This window comes from Fringilla coelebs (assembly GCF_963513975.1).
Source record: "Fringilla coelebs genome assembly, chromosome: 19".
NCBI lineage: Eukaryota > Metazoa > Chordata > Aves > Passeriformes > Fringillidae > Fringilla > Fringilla coelebs.
The window spans coordinates 9,613,937-9,630,355 of record NC_140045.1 but is presented as its reverse complement, the minus strand read 5'-3'; the positions used below and the strand labels follow the sequence as shown (position 1 = coordinate 9,630,355).

The following is a 16,419-nucleotide window of genomic DNA, read 5'->3' as shown; positions in this document are numbered from 1 at the left end:
TGTACCTGGAGGCTTGTAGAGGTAGCCTGGAAGTTGCCTCTTTGGGCTGAAGTAAATGATTAACAGCTGATTAATTCCTGCAAAGGTGTGGCTAATCTAATCAAATCAATGGCCTTGAACCCAACTAAAAAGTCCCAGTTCAGCTGTTCCTCAGACATTTCTTCCTCTTTATGGCTTTATCCACTCCTACAGCTGTTACAGGGCTTGTAAAGGCCCACTGTGGCCTCTGTCTGGGGCAGGCTGCAGGATGTGGTGGAGAGAAGAGGGCTGTGTTTCCTGAATCCCAACTGGGTCTGTGTTGCAAGCTCCAGTAGGAGACTGGAATGAGACTGAACAGGACTGCCCTGCAGTCCAAAATTCATTGTGACAGTTCAGGTGAATAAACCCATTCCAGAGCATTGCACTGCTGTGAGCTGCAGTAAAACTTTCTATCACTTTCCTGACTGGAGAAGACCAGAGGGATGGTACTGGAGAGAGAAGGGAGGGCAGAAGGAGGAGCGTGGTGTGAGAGACTGCCTGTAGGTAAAAGGAAACTTACTTTTCACAAGCCAAGCAAACCAGAGGGATAATGTTACAGAACTGAAGCTATTCCATTAAGTCATCAGTAGAACTTCAACCACTTCTGCTGGAGGGGTTGCCTTGCTGGCTCTTTGAGGTTCCTCAGGGAAAGAAACAATTTCAATACCTTTTATCATCATGACTGAAGTAACAGTATTCCTGTGCAGTTCCTCCTAGGCTTTCACAATAGGAATGGCAGTTGCTGTGTTAGAAGTAGCCTTGCCTTATTCTGTGCTTTTCTGAATTTCCCTCTGCAGGTTGAAACAAGAGGATCGATCCTCACTGCTGCTCCCTGTAGGTGCCTGTATTTGAGTACTGATCAAAGCCAAAACACAAAAGTTATGTGAGTGCTGAGCAGGGACCCAGGGACCAGCAGGTTTGTAGTCAGCAGAAGCTGAAGAGCTGCAGGAAGCTGGGCACTTGCTGGCATCTTTCAGGTTACCCTGAATGCTTGCAAGAAAGCAGCAGATCAAGCAAACAACTGGCATGTCTGAACCCCAGCTGTAGGAACAGTCTAGCTGAGTGCAGTGGTACAAAATAGTCCAAAGCAGAACAATAGGCCTGTGAGGTCCAAACAAGTGTGTAGAAATTGATCCCCTCTACATGGTAGCTGGTCCTCTGCTCCAGAAAGCCACCTGAACCCTTTAGAGGATTGCCTGGTTTTCTTTCCTTCTCTTTCTCTAACTGTGCTGTGTTTATTCTGTTTCTAATTCAGGAACTCGCAGTGGCCGAGATAAGACAGGAGCCATTTCTCTTGTTCCTCTGCCTGGTATCTGTCAGTGGTTTAACTTGTACCACCACTGGGAAACATGCTTTTGTGGCTTTTCCTGTTGAGATAAGGCCTGGCAGCTTGTTCCCAGTGACAGCAACCTGTCAGCCCTTGGTGTGTGTCCAGCCTGCCAAGCTTCCCCCATCTTTGCACAGGCTGGCTCTGTGCTGCTGGAACAGCCCTCAATGGGATGCTGTTAATGTCTGCAGCTGGCACTGTCTAGCACAAGCCTGGAAAGAAAGTGAGCTCTGTTCTTCACTGGGTCTCATGACTTAATCTAGATACAAAAACATCTGTTGAGTCTGTCTCTGCAAAAGAGATTCTGAGGCTCCTGATGTCACTTTGCCACTCGTTTGTGAGTGAAATCAGCAAAGGCTTACGTGACAGGAGGTTGGTGTGATGCACCTCTGAATGTTTACATTGATGTCATGCTTGAGATTGTTTCCCCCTAACATGTTGGTTGGCAGTGAAAGCTTTGGGACAGCCTAATAAATTTTTTTTTTTTTACACTTTGCTGTCTCAGTGTAACTGTGCATGCAGTAGCTCATGCTAGTGCAGTCTGCTCTGGGCAGTTGTCATGTTGAGTCTCAAATATTTATTTCTAAGGAACATCCTCATTTTCCACTGGAAAGTTTTTCTTTTTATTAATTTAAAAGTAACACTGGTAGTTTCAGGAATTTTATTTTTCTTATAATTCTTAGACTATTCACTATGTCTCTGGCTGCAGATATATTCCAATGTGCAGCAGTACAAAAATACCAAATACCTAGACCTGGTTTGTTGGCAAAAAATAAAGTGCATTAAATACATAAGAAGCTGAAGTAATGGGCCTTTTACTAATATGGGTGCAGGCAACAGAGAAAATACATTTCTATACAGAGATTTCTTTATTTTTCTGTACCTCCTGAAGTGTAAAGAGTATTTTAAAGCCCACTGTTAAAACCTTGATGATTCTGTTCTCCCTAGCTGGACGTTGGCTTTGGTACATACACTTAGTTGGGATACAGAGTCAAAAGATGACTTCTCTATATTCATGTAGTTGTTTATACCTTCTCACAAAAATGGTTGGTCTCCCATTTGGGGCTGAGACACCAGTGGTTCAGAGTTTAGTGCAGAATTGTGACCTTCTTGTGCTGTGCCAGTTGTGGAAGGGGTGGCTGTGCCACAGCCTTGTGCGTGGGTAAATCCTTTTCGGAAGTTCACCCGAGTGTAAACCAAACATGCACAGTGGCTGCAGCATGGAAAAGGGATTTATTTGCACTTGTTAACTCCAGCCCAGCAGCCCATTCTTGGCTCTGCTCTGTCACAGTGCCTGCTGTCAGCTGCTGCACACATACCCTGAAGTGATGGCTCCCATCTTGTGTCACTCCTCTGAAATGCCTCTGTGCTTGCTCATAAACACACCCTTGGCATCATGTTCATGTCTACTAAAATAAACTGCACACAGTGCAGCGAGTCAGGCACATGGATCCCTCAAGTAAGGATTGGGATTTGATCATCTCCTGGAGCTCCCATGCTCAGCAAAAACCATTCATCTGCAATAAGCAGAAGAGTAGGAACCACAGGGGGTGGACAGGGAGCATGTTGAGCAGAGAATGATCAAAATAAACCATAGGATTGGTGAGTTTTTCCCTTTTGCCATCATCTTTCTATTTACAAAGAGTATTCCACATGATCTGTTTTCTTCTTTGGCAATTTCCCATCATCATATCACCAATGAAATGACACCAGGGGCAGCTGTTACCAGCTGTACTCAGAGTTTTAGCTGGTACATCTGGATGAGAGGGTCCACCATTTATTCTTTCCAGCAGATATCTCAGCTAAATGTGTCTTCTGAAGCAAGTTTGGCCTTGATTCACGATGACCTGAGCAATTGGAGCTCCCAGTGGTGTCAGTGGGTTTTGCTAATGCCCAGTACCGTCCTTCTGGTGAGGAGAGCAGGCAGTGCCTCGTGTGTGGCTGTGTGCACGGCCTCTGCTTTGCTCCGTGGCTCCGTGTCCCAACGGGAATCCTCAGCTGGCCCAGCTGCAGGGCTGTCTTTGGGAAAGCTCTCTCTTTTCTCAGCAATCTGTGTCCATGCCCTCCCACCCCATCCCAGCCCAGAAGAGGGACACAGTGGTGGTAAAGGAGCTTTACCTTTCTGGTCACAGTAGTGGCTGTCACAGAGAGAAGGAATTCCGTGCTGTGATTTCTGGTCCTTTGAGTCACGTGAATTAATATTGTTTTTGCCATTTTCAGTGGGCTAGTGTGGAAAGTCATTCCCATAGCACTGAATCCTGATGTCCATGCATGTCCTCAATAGCAGGTTGTGTCACTTCATGAATGGGCAGCTGGGCTGACTTGGCTCTTCCTGCGTCTGGGATCAGGGCGTCCATCACAGCCACAGCCACAGCAGCAGCTGCAGGCAATGACCGTGAGCACCAGCACAGTGACTGCAGAGAGAAACAAAGGATTATTGCTTCATAGCATAGGTACAATCCCTGCAGAGTAAACCTATGGCTGCTTCAAGTTGTTTGGTGAGCTGCAAAATGAGCAAACCCTGGTTTCTTGAGAATTTTTTTGCCAATATCCCAATCTTCCTCCTCCTAAATTCCTGTTCCTTTGTATTGGTTTTCCATTTAATCTGGACAATCATTACCAGGCATTTCAAGACCTTAAGAGCTACATTCCAAACTATGTGAGGGTTTTTTTACCCACTTAATGGGCTGTTGTTTGGGAGCTGACATGCAGTACCTAAGCACAGCCATGTGCCTGGAAAGGAAGAAAATCCAGCTTTGGATTTTTAAGTAACCAGATTTGAGGGAGTTTGGTTACTCAAACTAGCAGTTGTATTTCTGAAGAGTGAGTTTAGCATACTCTTTAAGCATAGAGACTCATGACTGGGTTGGCTTTACTCTTCTGCATTTAGCTCAAAAAAATAAGATACTTCAAATGCAGGAGTTCATTTCACAGAACAGTGGGCTAACTAACTGACCTCTACTCTAGCCAGGATGGCTGGTGTTGGCAGGGATGTGTTAGTTTATCTGGAGTAGAAAAGGATGACATGTTCCATCCTGCAGAACATGTAAGAGTGTGAGCATGCCTCTGTGTGTGCATGTCTTCCTTTAAAGCCTGGACCTGGGCTGCCAGGTAACCTGACCTGTGGGGAACCAGCTGTAGGGATGAACCAAATAAAGCAGCAGGTGTGACATTGTGAATTCCAGCCCAGGGAGGAGTGTCCAAGTGAATACACACCCTTTCTTTTGGCCAGGAGCAAGCCCTGTCTTTGAGGAGCAGGGCCTGTTTTCCTTCCTGCTTATTTTCCCATTGTATAAACAAACTTCATCCAAAAGTTCTTGATCCAGTTGTTATTCCTTCCATGCCATCCCCACACAGAGCAGCAGGAGGGATCTTGCCATTACCAGAGGAGAATAAATAGACTCATCTGAAGCATATTTGGCTTCCATTGAGCCAATACAGGAATGACACTCAGAGCCCCTCTTAAGTGTCTTCTGTGGCAGGAGATGTTCTAGTACCATTTGTCATAAACTATCTCCTATGCATCAAAACAATACAGCAGCTCTGTGCTGGTTAAAATATTGCTGATTTAATTAATGTTAAAAAGGGAGCTTTGGGGAAAGCTGTACTGTTTCCTGTCATGCCCTGCAACCATGTAGAGGTACACACTGAGTGTTAAAAATTGCCTAGGAATTAACCTGGGCCTTAGAGCACAGCCTAGAAAACAACAGCCAGCACCACCAACCCACCTACACAGCCTGTGGAGCACGTTGCCCCCATAGGAGAGGAGAGAAATTCTGACACCCCTTTGCCTCCACCCACAAACTCACCAATAAACAGAAGAACCACAGAAAAGCTGACAATCTCCACTGGCTCAGCCTTGGGCAGTTTCTGGAGCTTAAGGAGAAACTTCTCACCAATGGCTTGAACTTCCTTCAGAAAACTTTCAGAAGACATTCTGTCACAACCTCTCCAGGCTTTATGCTGCAGGAGAACCAAACAGAGAATAAACCTTTTCACTGACTAATGCTAGGGAGCTGCCAGCCTTCTTATACAGCCAGTGATCACAAGGAAAACAAGTTTATCTGGTCTCAGTCCTTGTTCCCAGTAGCTAAGGTGGAGGACTATTAATTGTCTACGTGTTCTGGCACTGTTTTAATTTCAAAATCCAGCTTCACGGGTGTTTTTGTCAATTCCACTGTTAAGCAGAGTCCAAACAGCATTTCTTCTACAAGGACACTTCTTCCAGCAGGCACTGAGTTAGACTGGACAGTGCCTGCCCTTGGCTCTCACCCAATCAAAGCACTTTTTTTTTCAGTTGTGCTAACTTGTCCTTCCAGAAACAAATGCAATTCTAACCCAACTTGAATGCTGAACTCCACTGTACATAGTCTTCAGTTGTTTGTTACTGAGTAACACAAAGTAGACTCCCTTGAAGGCTTCTTGCACTTTGAGATACAGAACCCCCCTTTCAAAAAAGGAGATTTACCTCAAAATACCTTAAAAAAGGCATTTCCCTCAACACCTCAATACAATAGCATTAATAATGTAATATTAACCAGTTTTACTGCATGTGATACTAAAAGTTAAAGTCTGCATTCACTAGAGACAGCTGGATGCATTTCAAATTCTTACAGATAAATGCAATTTTATAAAGAAAGCTAAATTTAGGTTTTTTTCTTTTATTTTAAGCCACAGAGCAATATATGAATTGAACAGTGGATTCCACCCATCACTGCTGATGATGAGCAGAGCAAAAGCCCCTGGATCTGTCAGGGAGATATCTCCCCTGTGGAGCTAATCCCTCCTGCCCTGCTCAGTAATCTTAGGCCTTCTTTATTCCCAGAGTGATGATCAGGAGCTATCGTTACTAAAAATATTATTAGTCCAATTAAAGTTAAATGCCTCTGTTTTGTCTCCAATATTTGCTGTTCTTTTACCCCATGAGCAAGATTTTAGGAGGCATTGCAACAAACTAGCTGGCCATGAGATCTATGGATCTTCAAATTTTGCTTCAGTCAGGAACTGGAATTGGATATTTTTGAGAAATATCCACAGTTCCACCTAAAACAAGTGTTTGGAGAGGTCAACTCTTGAATGGGTTATAACTCTGTTTCATTATTATGTCAAAATGTACTGGTTTGTGTGTGTTGTAACAGACAACACTGGGGTTTGGGACTTGAACATTGCAATTTAATATCTTGATCTTGGTGATAACACAAAGCCAAGTGACCAAGACAGCACTTCCAGAACAAACCAGCTAGTTCCTTATTGAACATCTGGCTTGGTTACTCAAACAAATGGATGCTTGGAGTTCAGTTTTTCTAAACACACTGAGGACAGAGAGACCTTGGCTGTTTCTTTGCATGCTGGGCTTAAGTACTACAGTGCCAAGTTAAATTAGTTTTGTATGTTTGTGCAATTCAAAAAGGGTTTTCTTTGTTCTTCTTTTAAATCCAAGCTAAGGAATAAAAATCGGAACCAGCTGGTTTCTTAGAAATGGGGGTGGATGGAAAATCCACATCCACAGAAAGATCACTGCAATTCAAGAAGGAGGCAGAGCTGTGGTCTTTTGACCTGAAAAGGTCACCTTTTGAGACTAGGGTTAAAAACTTCTTTCCAGATGATTGCATACCCCAACTGAGCTTCTCAGAAACAGCTGCTTTATCCTTAGTGCTGCAGGATTCTGTGTCAACAGGTTTTCAGTTTTGTTTCCATTCTAAGATATGGTGGATGAGGCAGAGGTAAGATGATTTGTGTTTTCTGTTCTTGGCTCTAGAAAAAAAAAATTCAAAAAATAAAATTTCTGGCTTTAACATTGTGAGAATGTTTGTTCCCTTTGGAGGTGTTTCTGCCTGTCCAGAAGCTCTCCTCATAATGAATTTGCTGTAAACTTCCATGCCATGCTTTGGGTTGCACCAGAAGCAACAGGTATAAGAGCCAGGCTTGTGAAATTTGGTTATACAGGGTAAAATTACTGAGTTCTGCTGATTATAGAACTGCATGTGGATTAGCAAAGTGCTTAGTCAAAAATAATAAAGTCTGTCACTGTAATGGACATTCCACTCTGCCCATGGTACCTGATCTGGAGCTGAGTGAAGGAGTTTTTATTCTAAAACTTGCAAGGAATGTTGCTTGTTTACCTTGGTCTGAATTACATCAGGGACAAAGTTTGATGGTGGTGGTGCTGTCTCCAACCTACCCGTGAGGAAGCAAATGTTTTTCTGATTGACTGCACTTTCTGCTGCTTCAAGAGCTCTCTGCTTTGGTATTTCTGCTTCTGCAGCATGGTAAAAGGGTGAAGAATAATTCTTAAAGGAAAAAAGTAAAACTCCTCCAAGAAAGCCAGTTACATTAATGGACTTTTGTATGTTCCATTCTACTTGTGATGTAAAGTCTTCCTTCAGGACTAGTTTGGATGTGACCTTTTCCCAATTGATTTCAGTGGAACCAAGATTATACCATTGAGATTAGCAGAAGGGTAAGGATAGTGTGATTTAAACCAGTTGTCTTATGCATCTGCCTCATTTACAACACAAAGGTGATGACATAACAATAACAGAGTGGAGCTGTGAGAATTAATTCCTTTTGTTTTATTATATTGTGTTCAAATAAGCTTCCAGTCACCAACAGTAGTAAAGACCAGGTGGTGCAGGATATTCAGTTGAAGCAGTAACTCTGATGATTTTTATTAAAACAGGGAGGTCTTAAGAAGTTTGAAAGTTAAGATTGTGGGTCTTAACTGACAGTTTACTTTCGAGGCCTGGAGTGCTGTTTTAGAGCCTGGAAGAGGCACTGAAGTTAGTACCTCAGAGATTCTCAGGAGTTTGGAGCAAACATAATTGTCTGCCAGTGTTTCCCTCAATTGGGAATTTCTTCTTGCTCATCACTGTCCTTCCTCAAAACTTCACTCACTGAGGATGGGAACCCTCCAGAGCAGAGGAGACTTGGCTGTAGGGCAGCAGAGCTGATGTAACTCATCCATGTTATGGAAAAAATCCTGAATGACCACAGTGCAATGTGGTCTTCATAACACATTGTCAGGCTGATGTCAGGAAATTCTGCTCCACAGGTGTAGTTAGAGCTCAAATGAAGTGAAAATCAGATGAAGAGAGGCAAGATAAGATCTCACATTGAAAAGAAAGTAATGCAATGTCTTGTCACAGGTGGTTTGTGACATCCTGCTGGGATGGGGTGGCAGCCTGGAATTCATGGTTTTCACTTAAGAAATAACTCATCCAATCAGTGATGCCAGTGGAACTAGATCATCAGACCTTTCTGCCCTCCTCTAACGTTGCAAGGCGCAACAGGGGGAGGGAATAAAACAAATAATTTAATTTGGGTTTATTTGGTTTTGATGAAAAAAAAAAAGGGCCATTCTGCCATGTGCCATGAGTTATTAGCCTTGGCTGAAAGGACAGAGCACAGAAATGATGCAAGGGAATGGCAAACAGCTGTAGGTGTGCTGCTCAGCTTCAAGGGTTACTTGACCCTGGAAACCCGAAGTCCATGTCCTGTGTTTAGGACTTACATAGGTTGAGATTCCCAGAAAGCACTAATGCAGATTTCATCTTGCCGTGCCCACTGAAGAAAGCTGTGAAAATTGCCATAATAGCACTGAAATTATCTTCCTGAGTTGTTTTAATGGACTCATGCCATGCTGAAGCACTCAAAGAAGTTGGCTGCTCAGCCCCTTGGAGAATAAAGCCATTAAAAAGCCTCCATCTAGACATTCAAGAGAAAAGCCTCCATCAAGGTTCCTTTCTGCTGTGAACTGGCTGCATATGGAGGCTTCTTTTTCCAAGAAAAAGAGCTTTGAGATGACCATATACAGTAGGGTCTCATATCCCTGTGTCTGCCTGAAGCTGGTGAGGCTGCTGTGAGTCTTTTGGAATTGCTGTACATTTTGGTTTTGCATTTTTGCTGTACATTTGGGTTTTTTTGGTCTGTGTTGATCTGTGTGCGGACACAGCTGCATCCACAGGTGAACTGTAGGGAGTGGGTGAGCTGAAATTTACTGCTGAGAATGAGACACTTGTTTACACATAGCCCTGGGGATATTGAGCAGCCTTTTTTAGTGCAAAAAGCACAAATTTAAGTTTGTGGTTTAGCCCCAGGACTGGAAGTTAGTAAATACAGGCAGTCTCCCTGGCCTGCCAGTGATGCTCCCTGGTTGTGACTTTGGGTAAGTCATCACGTCCCACTGCTGGGTGACTTCATCTCTGCAAGACAGCGGAACATGGAACCACATCAGAGCTTTGTTTGTTAATTGTTGTGTGTCCAAGTTTCCAGCATGCTTGGAAATCTTTAGATAGAAAGTCAACAAGTCCCTGGTTTTGCTGCAGTTAAAACTGAACTGGCCATTGTTTTGCTCAGTACTTTGAACACATTGTTCACTGAGCCTGTTGAGGATGGATGTAGATGAAAATGTGCTTTCCACTCTTGTTTGCTCCTAACCCAACCATGTTCCTCATATTGTTCTTGCCATAATCCTGATCCATTAGTTTTACTGTGCTTGCATGTGTTTGTTGCTGTAGTAAACTACAAGTGGAGATAAAGCTTTGGAAAGGGCAATTTTGGGGGGAACAAGAAGCTGCCAATGCCTCTAGTCCTAAGGCAGCAAGTGCCAGTGAGTTGGCTCTCCTCCACTGCCCACAGCAGGATGGCTCAGAGACCTTACAAAGCAGAACCTTCCTGATGTTCCCATCAAGTAGAATGCCAGGGCAACATTCTCATTGCAGCCTTGGCTTTTCCTTAAGACTGGGACTTTGAAGAAGCAAATGTTGTGTTGTTCTTACTCAGACTAGTCCAATAAATTGGTTGAAATTGGACCTGTACAGGGATGGGAAGCCTGTATGGATTGTGGGGGCTTATCTGCTAGGAAATCTTACAAGGCAAGCCCAACCTCATGGAAGGAGGATGCTGAGCAGCCGAAGGGGAGGGGATGCTTTTTTATTCTGGTCTAAAAGTCCAAAATAAGCTCTGACTGTACTTGGCCACTTTTTAAAGAAAATGAAGGCTTGGCCGGTTTCAAAACGTACCAGCTTTGTTCTTGGTGCCTGAAATGTCCTTCTGATTTTATATGGATAAGGTCTGCAGTGCTTCCTGTTCTCAAACAATGCTGGGTTGCTAGGTGTGCCTACAGTGTGGATGCATTTTGGTGTAACGTGTCATAATTCCTGCATGATTGTTTATTGTTCTAATCTTTTAGTGTACTGCTGAGATGAAAAGGGCCATAGAAATGCAGTTGTATTATTAGTGCATGGTTTTCCCTCATCATTGTTAATGCAGTTTTTGCTGCCATGACTGTAGTTGACCAGCCATGTGAATCTTAACTATAGTTCAGACAAGCCCATTTTTCTTAAAACAGGAGTGCACAGAGCCAGACAGACCTATAATTCATTCCCAAGCAGATGAAAATAGTTCCCAGTATCAAGAGAATTCAGCCCTTGAACAGCACACACCCAAACTGGTAAATTGTAGCTCAATGCCATGGGAGAAAAGCTGGGACTTTGTCAGTTGGTTTGGAGCAGAAGGCCACACATTCCTGAGATTTTAAAGCTGCCCTGCCTGGGTCACCCTTTGGCTGGAATACCCTGTCATCTCCACCACCCACTATTTGGAGATGGGTTTTGAGGCAGCACTGTAAATGTGCCTTCTTTTCCCTACAACCTAATATTAGATTAATGTAAAAAGGCACTGAATTCCCAGTTTCAGTAGCAAGGTACCCACTGGGCCACTGGGCTTGGAGTCTTTACACCTCTGCAGATCACCCTGGTTTTCTCCAGTCCATCCCACAAACACGTCAACAAAACCTCACGAGATAATTCCTCACTACTAGAAAATTTTTAAGTGGGGAAACCAAAACACTGAGCCATCCAATGAAAGGAAAAGGTCAATTTTAAAAATAAACCTGTAGCTCTTCTACAAGAGAACTTTTTTTAGGGCTGGTGATGCTTGAATCTAGCCTGAAAGTCTATTCTAATATTAGTAAAATATCCATTTCCCAGGAAGCTGACTGAGAGGTAGCTGTGTGCCTGTGAAAGCCTTTTAGTGACTTCACAAACGTAGTGGGATCTAGCAGGAGTTGGTGCTTGAGGTCCAGCATCTGGAGGCCCTGAGAGTGCTGGAAACTCCTCCACCTTTTAACAGCCACCTCTGTGCCCTGTCCTTGATCTCACATCTACACGTCTTCTAAATTACATGCATTTTTGAGCTTTTTGAAATATCCTGGACTGATCCTCGTAAAGGTGCCACTGAGGTGTAAGAACTCAAAAATCAAAATCTGCAGCAGCTGCTGCTCAGTAGGAATTGTTTGGAAGCTGATCAGCTGTGGCTGCATGGGGCAAAGCCTGCATGGAGGTGTTGGGTGGGTGCTGCTCCTGGCCCCTCACAGTCTCTGCTGGCCAGTGGGTGCCTCTGGCCCACGGCAGGCTCTGTGCTCAAGGCTTGTCTTACAGAGAGGAGCCACTCTGTCAAACTTGGATTATTTTGTACCTTCATTCCCACACCCACTGTTGGTTGCAGTCAGGCTGGGCCCTGTGCACTGTGACAGCTGTAACACAAGCCATGTCCTGCTGTTTTTATCCAGACATGTGTTTCACATTGCTGTGCCTCTCCCCCCACACATGAACAGCATGGCTGCAGCTGGACAAGCCCCCAGCCAAACCCATTAAGATTTTCTTTTGGCCAGGAAAACTTGGCATGTTTCTCCACCTCCTTCTCTCCCCTGCCCTTCTCCCCTCACTCCTCCCTGTTTTTTTCTTTGTTGTTTCGCTAAGCTTTGTTTTTTCACATGCTTTATTTAAGAAACTCTCTTAACAGCCAACCTACAGAGACTCTCCATTAGCAGGGTGGAAACTTCCCTCCATCCCCTTGAGCCTTAGGGCCAGGCTGGAGGCGTGTGGGTCTGAACTACTACCTCTCCTCACTCAGGCAGTTCCAATTCCATGTTTGTACAACACTAGGTCAGAAAGACCTGCCCTCCATTCCTCGTTAATGGAAATGGAGAGAAGTGGAAATACCTGATCCTTAACATTCCTCCCTACAGGCACGTGTAGGATTGGGAAGACCTTTTTCTGTGAGAATTGGCTTTCTGCTCCTTTGTAAACAGCTGACTGCCCATGGGCCTCCTGGCAGAGGCTGAGGGGTCCCAGCTCAGTGCTGGGAGCTGCAGCAGCTTCCAAACAGAGAAGTCAGCTTCAGATAGCAGAAAATGGGGATTTATAAGGCCAATCTCCATTACCAGATCCTCTTCCCTTACCCAACAGCAAAATGGAAATGGGAGTACAGGTGGGCCACCTCTGTAAAACCAAAGCTTGGACACAGTGGCCTAAAATGTCTTTTTCAACCTAAATGATTCTGTGTTGTATAATTGCACGTATTTAGGTGATCCTTTTACTCTTCCTTCCCTTCTCTGCATTCAAACTTGGCGGTGTGGTTACTGTAAGCCATGAGCTGTGTATGTGCACGAACGTGCCTCTCAGAGCAGTGGGTTCTCGTGCTGCTTTGAGCACTAAACCAGCATCTGTGCCTGATACGCTGGCTGAATTCTTCTTTTTTTTTAAATGTTCTCATTAGCAGCTCTGTAAAATCTTTCCGTTTATTTCTATTGGACACAGATGCTTAACTTGCACAGCGTGCTAGTTCCCCGACCAGGGTTTGTTTTCTAAGGTCTCTGCATCAGGATTTGGGGGATAAAACTTGGCTGCAGCTGGGAGGAGCTCCGGGAAAAGCTGTGGCTGGCACCCGCCGGGTTTCGTACGCGCCCGCCTGCGCTCCCCGCTAAGGCACGCACAGCCTCGGACCCAGCTGCCTTGTCTGCCCCGACTATTTCTGTATCAGGTCACCAGCTTATCAGGACATACGTTCTGTACGAGCACAGAAACCCGAGCAGCTGCCTTTGTCACCGGCAGAGGAGTTGCAGAGTCCCGCTCGGGCTCGGAGCTCCTTTTGTTACAGGGCGGCTGCGGCGCAGCTCTCCGCAATCCCATTAAAAGCTTCTCTCCTGCCACCTTCGCTCCTCGGTGTCCCTGGCAAGCAAATTCCGCCTCCCAAGCTCTGCTCATGGCTGACCGAGCAGGGGGAGCTCCCCAAGCTCCAGCCCCTCGCTAAGCCGCGCTTGACCGAACAGCAGCGATAGCTCAGCCTTACCCCGACCGCGAGCTCTGCTTCTCCTCTTTTCTTTCGTCTTCTTAAACTTTTCACGTCATCTCTCCCCTCATCCTGGCTGGCGGCTCGCTGCTCTCTCGGCTCCTCTCTGCTCCGCTGCTGACAGCCAGCTGTTGTCTCTGCCTTTCTTTTTTTTTCTTTTTTTTTTTTTTTTTTTTTTTTTTTGTTGCTGGTTGTCGTGGAGATGCGAAGTTTCGTGTTACATGTGTGCCAAAGAGGGAGGGAGGGAGGGAGGGAGGGAGAGGAGCCACCGCAGGCTGAGCCAGAGCCGGTGCCAGCTCCCCGGGGCGCCCGAGGGCCGGCACTTGTTGCTGCCTTCCTCTGTGCATCTCCGAGAGAGAGGAGTTTCTTCTTTACCTTTTAATGACGCTTTTTTCTGGCGTGAGACTTGAATCGATTCCCTGCCTGCGGTAGTTTGGGGCGATGTTAAAGCGAATAACTTTTCTTTCTGCTGCCCGGTTTCCTTCCGGCTCCCCAGAGAAGGAGCTTTTCTCCTGTGTTCATTGGAAGGGCAGAGCAAGTGCTCACAAGGACAGTGCAGCTCTGTGAGAGACCTGCGGCGAGCAGGGCAGCCGGGACAATGCTGGGGCAGGGAATTTGATGCTGGGATGGTGAATTTGCTCCGTGCCCTTGACCAAGTCATTTACTCTCTTGATGCTGAGCTTTTCGCTTCTTGTATTCTGGGGACAGCTGACTGTCACTGTCTTGTCTCAGAGGGTGAAGCTCGGGTGATGATGAAAGGACACAGTCCTTCAGACAGGTGCAGATTTAGAAGTTCTCATCAACCTCATGACTTGCTCTTCTATTTGATAAAGCTCCTTAAGTGACTTTTGCTTGACAACTGCATAACTAATTTATCCTCATATGATTTTTATCCTTTTTAACTCTTTCACTTCACATTATTCCAAGACCTGCTGAGTTGTTTATTTCAGGGAGCATTTCTGATGAGGCTCTGTACCCTCTGGCTTACACAAGGGAATGCTTTATTCTGGTGGTTTTTGGGAGAGACAGAGCTTCTTTTGGGATATGTAACTTTGCATCTTCTCTGGCTGTCCATCTGCTTCTCCTAATTGCAGGAATAGGGCTCCTGTTGTGGTGTATAAAAACAAGGACTACCAAAACTGCACAAGTGCAGGCAGCTTTGTGGTCAGTTTAGCACTTTCCTGAAATGCATTGCCACAGACAAAAATGTGTTAATAAACCTCATTGTTAGTTGCTCTTCATCCCATTCCATGATGTCAGATGGGGGGGGAGGGGATGTCTGAAATGACATAATGGTTTTGTTTAGATATTTCAGAGACCAGTGGTCTGCTCATACGTAATCTTTTTGAAGGGCAAAGGGAGACAAATAATACAGTTGCATACTTAAAAGATGCAATAATTTTAGGACATGTATAATAATACAAACTACCATTAATTTATGTAAATCATCTCCATCTCGTGGGCATTAGTCAGGTGTTGGTGTGACAGGGGAAGCTTTCCCCTCACATGTCAATGCATAACCAACTATCTTTCAGGAACTCTTGTGTTAAGCATTAATCCAGTGATTAACCCCAGCATCCCTGTTGGTAACTTTGTTTTTTGCCTTTTGACCTTAATTATAGGATTGCAATTTTAGTTTTGCAACTGAATTTCCGTTATGGCCCAACTCCTGAGCACCGTTGGTTAAAGTGGGGCTGTGGCCCCAGTCTGGGTAATTCTTCAGGAAGAAAAAGGCAATTACAGTAGGCTGGGTGGGAAGGGCTTGGCTTCACAAGCCTGATGGGTTAGAAACTGGAACTCTAAATTCCAGTGAGCTCACAGCTGATCTCAGCTTCCACCAAAGTCCTCCCCCGGGGCACCTAAAGGACAGAGGTGTATGTGGCTGTCCCTCCCCAGCATAAGCCTGGTGAGCTGTGGGAGTGGGGAGAGGGCTTGTCCCTCACTGAATGCCTCAGTTAACTCTAATACAGCTCAGGGCGTGCGAGGGGAAGAGACAGGGACTAATGAGAATGCTGCCTGTTTTCTTTTGGGGAAACAAAAAGCTGACTTGCAGCTCGCTGACATTTCTATAGTCACGTTGCATTGGCAAGCCAGGCAGCAGCAGTGGTTCTTTTGGAAAGGCAGGACAAGGGTATCGAATGTGTTGCCCCCATCTGGGTCCCCCCAGCCTTGCCCTCGGTGTGAAAGGAGCTCTTTGAGTGCGGGAGCAGAGTGAGTCAGCGTGGCTCTGCAGGGGGATATAATGGCAGCTTTGTCGGAGCCTCTCCAGGCTGTGGTGCCCTGCACGGACAGACACCCTGCTGCAGCCCTTACCTGGGCACTGCCAGCTCCCTGCCACTGCAGCACACTCAGGTCACTGCTGGGGACAGGAGCTTGTGCCCTGCTGCTGTGCTGCCTTCCAGATCAACCTCCCAGGCCACGGGAAGGAGTGAGCTAGCAGCCCCTGCAGCCCCTTTGGAGTTTGTTTGTGATGCTTTGGTAACATGCAGTTGTGTTTCCTCCAGACACACAGACACAAGTGAAGAAGAAAACTGTGCTTGTTAGATCTCTGGCAGGTTCTGATATGCCTTAAAGGGTTTAGAATAAGAGTAAATGAGGTGCTCGCTCTCTTGCTTTTCCCCTCTGTGACCCATTTTTTGCAGATGAAGTTGGGAAGCCCACTAGGACACACCTTGGTGGAGAAGAAAAATTTCCACTTTGTTTTTCTTTGTAGTAAAATAATTTTCTCTTAAAATAACTTTTGTTCCCACTTGGCTGCCAGATTTGATCTCTAAATGCCCAATGAAGTGAATGTTTTCATCTATTTATTATTGGCTTTTTGACTAACACACAACCAGCCACCTCTGCTGAGAAACTTTAGTTTTAAAAAGCTTCTCTAAATTCTGCTTTCTTAAAAAAAAGGGGGGGAACGTAACTGCCTGATTATTCTTTGGCAAAATCAG

The 16,419-nt window shown here is 45.3% G+C and overlaps 2 protein-coding genes across 6 annotated transcripts in view; one reads left to right on the top strand and one right to left on the bottom strand.

Moving 5' to 3' along the window:
- RECQL5 (RecQ like helicase 5) overlaps positions 1–16,419 on the top strand; it is a 37,690-nt gene that overhangs the window by 11,727 nt on the left and 9,544 nt on the right. The gene's annotated exons all lie outside the window — the stretch shown is intronic.
- On the bottom strand, positions 2,113–13,900 carry SMIM5 (small integral membrane protein 5). Its single transcript, XM_084218627.1, has 3 exons — positions 13,478–13,900; positions 5,155–5,308; positions 2,113–3,759 (listed from the first exon to the last, which is right to left on the bottom strand). Exons 2-3 carry the CDS (start codon positions 5,279–5,281, stop codon positions 3,644–3,646), a joined length of 243 nt encoding a protein of 80 aa, XP_084074753.1. The 5' UTR covers positions 5,282–5,308; positions 13,478–13,900; the 3' UTR covers positions 2,113–3,643.

What these genes read in the sequence shown, in the direction of transcription:
- SMIM5 (XM_084218627.1), bottom strand. Translation starts at nt 5,281, where the DNA reads ATGTCTTCTGAAAGTTTTCTGAAGGAAGTTCAAGCCATTGGTGAGAAG. An exon ending in TGTGGTTCTTCTGTTTATTG is followed by an intron (nt 3,760 to 5,154) that starts GTGAGTTTGTGG and finishes TTCTCTCTGCAG; the next exon opens with TCACTGTGCTGGTGCTCACG.